We start from the raw sequence: 7653 nt of genomic DNA on the forward strand, positions 1-7653 counted from the left end.
CCCTCCCCTACCCATACTGGATTCTCCCTGCCGACCTGTCTCAGCAGGCAGGGCGGTGCCGGCAATGCTGAAAGGGGCCAGAGGAAATTTACCGCTAAGCCTCCTTAGAATTTTCACATTCACTGACGGAACTCTCTGCCCGGTTTTCTCCCCCAGGTGTCCCGGGCCGGGCTCAGATCGAGCAGCCGGGCTCCGCCGAAGCATTGGAGGGAGCCGAACTGAACCTCAACTGCTCCCACAGCAAAATCTCCACTGAGACTGTGTTTTGGTACCGGCAGTTCCCGGGCCGAGGGCCCCAGTTCATCGTGTCTGGGTACAGCGCAACCACGCCGAGCTCCGAGCCCGAGGGCGCCCTGCACGTCTCCGGGGACAGGAAATCCAGCGCGCTGGTCCTAAGCAGGGCGCGGCTGGCGGACGCGGCGGTGTATTACTGCGCTCTGAGAGACACAGTGCGACAGCCAGCGGCGGGCCCTGTACAATAAGTATCGCCCTGCCCCGGGCTGTGTGTGGAGGGGGCTGGTGGGGTGATTGCGGAGGGGGGCGGGCGGAAGATGGGGGAGGGCGTTCGGTGAGACAAAGAGACGGACAAAGCATTCGGGGACACATGCACCGAGGTGATGGTGCGTTTATATTTTTACCTATGAAAATCCGATCCAGGGAGGAGGAACAAAAATTCTCCTTTCCTCTCGCACTAAGGAGGAAGATTGCTGTGATTCCAAGATTCAGCCTTGTTGTGGCCCAGTTGGAGACGGGATATGAGACAAGACGAGCCAGAGAAGATCTCCGCTTCTCCTGGAGAAAGAGACGAATGCAGGAATGGGTCCAGTGAGATAGGAGAGGAGAACGGGAGATGTAGGGATTACAGACGCTCAGACACACACGAGAGAACGTTAGGCAACTGACACATAAGAACATCAGAACATAAGAATGGCCATACTGGGTCAGACCAAAGGTCCATCTAGGAGGTAGACTGAAGACAATGACCAAGCAATTTATCTCCTACCATCTTCCTACCATCCTTCTTCAGCCTTTGACAAACAGAGTCAGAGTGCCATTTCTTACCCCCTGGCTAATAGCCTTTTATGGACCAAACCTCCATGACTTTATCTAGCTCTTTTTAAAGCTATGTTATACTCCTAGCCTTCACAGTGTCCTCTGGCAAGGAGTTCCACAGGTTGACTGACAGTTGTGGGAAGCAGTTTCTTTCATTCCTTTTAAACCTGCTGCCCATTAAATTCATTAGGTGTCCCCTAGTTTTTACATTATGCAACAGGGAAATAACTTTTTTTATTCACCCTCTCCACCCCTCTCATGATTTTATATAGCTCTATCATAGCCCCCCTCAGTCTCCTCTTTTCTAAACTGAAAACTCCCAGTCCCTTTAGCCGCTCCTCATATGGGACCGGCTCCAAACCCCTAATAATTTTAATTGCTCTTTTCTGAACCCCAGACAAAGTTCTGGAAAGGGGGTTTCTGCTGCACAGTTCCAGAGTTGCCCGGCAGAGGGCTCCGCATGCCACACTCCATATAGATGTGTCTGCTCTGGATCCATTTCACACCCTTGGCTTTGCCTTCTCGCAGCCTGTCGGTTCGCTCCCCGCTCGGAGCTCCTGGCGGACGAACGGAGCCCTTAGACGCCTAGGCACAGAGCCGGCCGTGGAGGGGGCTGTGTCTTTGGCACCAACCGGGACCAAGCTCAAAAATCCAACAGCAACATCTCAGCGCGCGTCTGTCTCCCCGAGTTTGCAGCGGTGGGGACAAGGCCGGAACGTCTGTTCCGGTGAGAGTCTGTGTGGCTGAAGGCTGTAAACAGCGGCAGGTCCCCGCGAAGGAGCAGAGACTCCCCGATTTGTGTGGGGATGAGAACCATGCGGGGGGCAGCGGTTCTGCTACTTCTCGTTTGGGGTAAGATTTCCTGCTTCCAACAGCGCTCCTCCCAGCTCACCCAACACTGCCCTGTCCCCGGTTCCCCCCCCCCCCGCCTATTCCACCCAACACCCCTATGTCACCCAACACACCCCTTCCTCCTCTCCCATCGCGCCCAATACACCCCTTTTCCCTCCACCCACCCACCCCTGCTGCGTTCTCCATACACAGCTGTTTGAACTGGCAGGGCAATGTCAGGAAAAGAGGGAATTTTAGAGCGGAATTTACCCCTAAAGCTCCTGAGAAATTTCACCTTCACTGACTTAACTCTGCCCGGTTTTCTATAGCAGGTGCCCCGGGCCGGGCTAAGATCGAGCAGCCGGGCTCCGCCGAAGATGTGGAGGGAGCCGAACTGAACCTCACCTGCTCCCACGCCTCAATCGTCAATGAGAATATCTACTGGTACCGGCAGTTCCCGGGCCGAGGACCCCAGTACATCATGTCTGGGTACAGCAGAACCACGCCTATCTCCGAGCCCGAGGGCGCCCTGCACATCTCCGGGGACAGGAAATCCAGCGCGCTGGTCCTGCGCAGGGCGCGGCTGGCGGACGCGGCGGTGTATTACTGCGCTCTGGGCGACACAGTGCGACAGCCAGGTGCGAGCCCCGTACAATAAGTATGGCTCTGCATGTGGGGGATGGGGCAATGCCGGGCGGGCTTCCAGCTGGGGAAGGGGAGCGACAGTGAGACAAGAGGTGAATAAAAGCTTTGTGGGCCAAATTTACTAAGGTCTTCCTGCGCGAAATTAGGCGGATAAAGAGATTTGATCCTTCGGGAAAAGGTCTAAAAATCCCTTTCAGAGAGAAAAATAAGGCATCCTTAGAGGTTAAGGCTGGAACGAAGAAAGGAGGGAGGGAGGAAGGAAGGAAGCTCTCCAGAGAGCTGTCGCGGATGTTTTGGGCACGTTTGGTCACGCGGGGGCGCTGCGGCGCTGGGTGAATGCAAGTCAGAACTCGCCCAGGTATCCCCTGACACTAACCTGCCCCCTTCACTCTTCACACGCCCCATCTTCCACGGCGCCATGGACACGGGGTTGCAGACCAGAGAGACTGGCGCAACTCGCATCTGAAGGCCCCTTTGACGGAGCCCAGTTCTCGCCTTCTCCAAACCGGAGCCCCCCAACGCGCAGAAACCCCCCGGTTTTTGCTGAACAGGCGGATCAGCTCCGTTTAGACACAGACACAGACCCAGCGGCCCGGCATGACTCCGGCGTGGCTCTCCGCGGTGCTCCTCACGGCGCTGCTCGGTGAGTCGCGCTGCGGTTCTGAGCCGCGCCGCGCTCTACGGAACCGGGCCTGGGTCGGGTCCTGCTCAGTGTCGGATCCCTGGGCGTTCTAATAGCCGAGTGTGTCTGTCGCGTCTCCCCGCAGCACCAATGCTCTGCCCCGACACCGCGTTCAATGCGGTTGTGCGGGTCTCGCGTTTCGCTGCGTGGGCTGGGCCCGGGCTGCCTCCGAGTGTCCATCTTCCCTGTTCCCTCGGCCAGGGGATTGTCTCTGTTTGAGGTCGCGGGGTCCCGGGGACAGTGTGCGCATCGCCCAGCGCTCCGTGGGGTCCGTGTTGGTCTGAAGTGAGTTTGCTGCGCGGTTTGTGTCTGTGACCCGCCCGCTCTCTGGGACCGGACCCGCCCGGCTCCGGGGTGTCTGAGCGGGTCTGTTCTGCTCTGCTCCCCCGCAGGAGGCGCCTCTGGGGCGGACACCGTGACCCAAACCGAAGGCAGCGTCGGCATCTCCCAAGGGGACCCGCTGCGTCTGAATTGCACCTACCAATTCTCTTTTACTACTTCTCTCTTCTGGTACGTGCAATATCCCGGCCAGGCCCCCCGGATGCTCCTGGAGGACCTCGCCGGGCAGAATTCCGGAGAAGGGATCCGAGAAGGGTTCGATGCCACCCACGAGACAAAGGACAAATCCTTCCCCCTCAGGAAAGCGTCTGTCGAACTGAGCGACTCCGCCACCTATTACTGCGCCGCGATAGACACAGTGACACAGGCCGGCCGCGGGGCTGCGCAAATACCGCGCACAGGCTCCTCAGAAGAATAAGGGGCGGAAAATGGGCTCTGGAAGCAAGTGTGGGGCAGAAGGCGAGGGACTCTGTAAACATTTACCATAGACCGGAAATCCTCCCCCCCCCCCACACACACATTAGCTCTGGGCCTTTCCCTTCTTCCCCCCAATGCGGAGTTTCACCTTCCCAGGTTCAGTGCCCGGAAACATCAGGGAAATCGAGGAAAGACCAAAGCCCAGCCCCAGTCCCTCCTCCCCCGCCCCCCGCCCACTCCCTAAGGAGACGCTCTGAGGAAGCTGCCCTCAGCCCGGTCCCTGAAGGAAAGTGGCGCCAGACAAAGCATTTCACCGTCCCTGACACAACACAAACACGGATTCTGCCCTGATCCCCGCGGAGAAATGCGTACTCTGAAAGGAAATGGTAGGAGGCGCTGAAGTGTGTTCCCATTCCCACAATAGAGGGACTGACGGACACACGGGCAGGCAGACAGGCAGAGAGACAGACTGATGGACGGAAGGACATTCAGACAGACAGAATTTAGGGGACTGTCCTCGCCTCGGGCTCCAGAAAGCCTCCTTCTGCTGGAGAAGTTGGTCTCCTTGCGGGGGGGGGAGGGGGAGGGCTGGAAGAGCAACAGCTACACGGTGCCCGTTCGCGTGCCCATTTCGACGCTGGGGGGCGCTGCAGCCCCGTTCTCCCGCCCCCTGCTCCCCGACCGCACCTGCTTCCCCCCTCTCCCCCTCCCCCCGCCATCGAGCTCCTGCGGTTCCTTGACACGCCGCGGGACGGGATTCACAGCGCAGCGAGACTCGCTCCTGGGCAGATTGGTGCCGGCTGGTCCCGCAGCCCAGCTCAGAGACTCGCACCGCGCCACGGGCCTTGGCCGGGAGAGAATTTCTCCCCCTTCCCAGAAACCTCGAAGCCGGGAGCCCCTCAGAGAAACCCCGGTTCCCGCGGGGTTGGGGAATCGTATCCGTTTAGACACAGACCCACTGCCCGGCATGGCTCCGAAGTGGTTCCCCGCGGTGCTGGTCACGGCGCTGATCGGTGAGTCCCGGTGGCTTGTCTGGCTGCACCGTGGGTCTGTGCCAGGGACCGTCTCTCGGGTCGGCTCCCTGCGGCTCCCGGGTCTCCGGGTCAGTGTCTAGACCAGGAGCTGAGTGTGTCTGTTCTCTGCTCCCCCCGCAGGAGGCACCTTTGGGGCCGACACCGTGACCCAAGCCGAAGGCAGCGTCATCTCCCAAGGGGACCCGCTGCGTCTGAATTGCACCTACCAATTCTCTTCCACTTCTTTTCCGAATCTCTTCTGGTACGTGCAATATCCCGGCCAGGCCCCCCGGATGCTCCTGCGGGACCTGGGCAGGCAGGACTCGGACGAAGGGGTCCGAAGAGGGTTCAATGCCACCCACGAAACACAAAAAAAATCCTTTCCCCTCTGGAAAGCGTCCGTCGAAGTCAGCGACGCCGCCACCTATTACTGCGCCGGGAGCGACACAGTGACACGAGCAGGGAGTGGGACTGCACAAAAAACACTCAGGAACCGCCGTGCATGCGTGCGTGCGTGTGTCTGTGTCTACACTCACACACTGACAGAGCCAAGGCGGGGAGGTTACATACTACATAGCCACATGCACGACGGACACACGGTTTACCACATTGCCCATTGTCTTACACAATTTCTAACGATTTCTACACTGGGGGGGGGCCGTCTCTCACCCTGCACATTGTCTCCCCCTCCCTGCCGCACATTCTAATTGCAAGGTCCCAGGAAATCCCATTCTCTGAGAATATTCCTCATTACTAATTCCGCAGGGTGACTGCCGCCCTGTCAGTCCTGGGATAGCAGAGACCCAAGAGCTAGTGTCTTGAATTTGACCAGCTTCTGTAGGCCAGAAAGTGTGTCTGGTAAGCGTGCCCCTCTCTGTCTCAGAGAGTGGGCCCCCCACGAAGACTTACCTCACGCACCTCACCGCCCACTAGTGTCGCCCTTTTGCCATGTCTGAGAGCTGGTTTAGGAAAACACACCAATGAGCTGATCCATCTCCCTTGTCCAATCTGCAGTCCACTCCCACAAAGTGGCTGAACAGGAGAGTGGTGGGCTGGACTCGAGAAGTCATTCTTCTGCTCTATTCTGGGCTGACTAGGCCTCAATTGGGCTACGTCTACATTGGCCCCTTTTCCGGAAGGGGCATGGTAATTTTTGAAATCGCAATGGGGAAATGCGCGGGGGATTTAAATATCCCCCGCGGCATTTCAATAAAAATGTCCGCCGCTTTTTTTCCGGCTTTTAGAAAAGCCGGAAAAGAGCGTCTACACTGGCCCCGATCCTCCAGAAAAAGCACCCTTTTCTGGCGGATCTTATTCCTACTTTGAAGTAGGAAGTAGGAATAAGATCCTCCGGAAAAGGGCGCTTTTTCCGGAGGATCGGGGCCAGTGTAGACGCTCTTTTCCGGCTTTTCTAAAAGCCGGAAAAAAGCGGCGGACATTTTTATTGAAATGCCGCGGGGGATATTTAAATCCCCAGTGCATTTCCCCATTGCGATTTCAAAAATTACCATGCCCCTTCCGGAAAAGGGGCCAATGTAGACGTAGCCCCTGTGTATTGTGTCCAGTTCTGTGCAACATGTTTCAGGAAAGATGTGGAGGAATTGGAGAGGGTCTGGAGACGAGCAACAAGAATGATGAAAGGTCTAGAAAACATGAGCTATGAGGGAAGCCTGAAAGAATGGGGCTTCCTTTGTCTGGAAAAGAAAAGGCTGAATCAGTGTCAATTACCTACAAGGGGGCTACAAGGAGGGAGAAAAATTGTTCTCCTTGGCCTCTGAGTCTACCACATAAGAACATAAGACCGGCCATACTGGGTCAGACCAACCATCCATCTAGCTAGCCCTGTATCCTGTCAGCCAACAGTGGCCAATACCAGATGCCCCATAGGCAGGGAACACAACAGGTAATTCTCACGTGATCCTTCCCCTGTCACCCAAGTCCAGAGAAACAGAGGCTAGAGACACCATTCCTACCCATCCTGGCTAATAGCCATTGATGGACCTAACCTCTAAGGAACTAACTAGCTCTTTTCTGAAACCTGTTAATGTCCTAGCCTTCACCATATCCTCTGGCAAGGAGTTCCACAGGTTGACTGCTCTGATTGAACAAAATCTTTCTGGTGTTTTTTCAAAAACCTGCTGCCTATTAATTCCATTTGTTGACTCCTAGTTCTTACATTGTGGGAATATGTAAATAACTTTTCCTTATTCGCTTTTTCAACACTAATAATGGTTTTATAGAGCTCTATCTTACCCCTTGGCCCACAGTGGGACCATTGGCTGGGACTGGCAGTTCCAGAACCACAGGCTCACTACTGATAGTCACAAGATTCAGCAGAATCGTTCACAGCCATGAGCCCAAAGGCCCCTGCACATCTCTGCAGGCAAAGAGACCAGAGCACGGTCCTGCATAGGATGCAGGTGGTGGATGCGGGTGTATTACTGCGCTCTGAGGGACACAGTGTGACAGCCAGGGGCAGGCCCCGTGCAATCCTCTGAACTGGCATTCATGCTAAAATTCGACACTCTCCGCAGGGGACTTAACAAAGACCCCAGCTATCTTACACATTACAAAGATAGCTTCCCCAATTATCACCTCTAATACTATTAACTCACAGACATTTCCCCTTCCCCACCTCTAATATCATTAACTCACTGGCATTCACCTTCCTTC

General features: G+C 56.3%; 2 pseudogenes and 1 gene segment (V, D, J or C); all 3 read left to right on the forward strand.

Annotated features, from left to right (window-relative positions):
- Positions 1–552: 552 nt before the first annotated feature.
- LOC142821353 (T cell receptor alpha variable 4-like) lies at positions 553–2637 on the forward strand. The segment is given in 3 exon segments: positions 553–965; positions 1451–1905; positions 2214–2637. Coding segments are annotated over 2 exon segments (375 nt in total).
- A 489-nt stretch (positions 2638–3126) lies between these two features.
- Positions 3127–3968, forward strand: LOC149520938 (T cell receptor alpha variable 18 pseudogene; annotated as a pseudogene).
- Positions 3969–4934: 966 nt separating this feature from the next.
- On the forward strand, positions 4935–5802 carry LOC149520939 (T cell receptor alpha variable 9-2 pseudogene; annotated as a pseudogene).
- The last annotated feature ends 1851 nt before the right edge of the window (positions 5803–7653 follow it).

The sequence above is a fragment of the Pelodiscus sinensis genome, chromosome 30 (assembly GCF_052426305.1).
Source record: "Pelodiscus sinensis isolate ZL-2025 chromosome 30, ASM5242630v1, whole genome shotgun sequence".
NCBI lineage: Eukaryota > Metazoa > Chordata > Testudines > Trionychidae > Pelodiscus > Pelodiscus sinensis.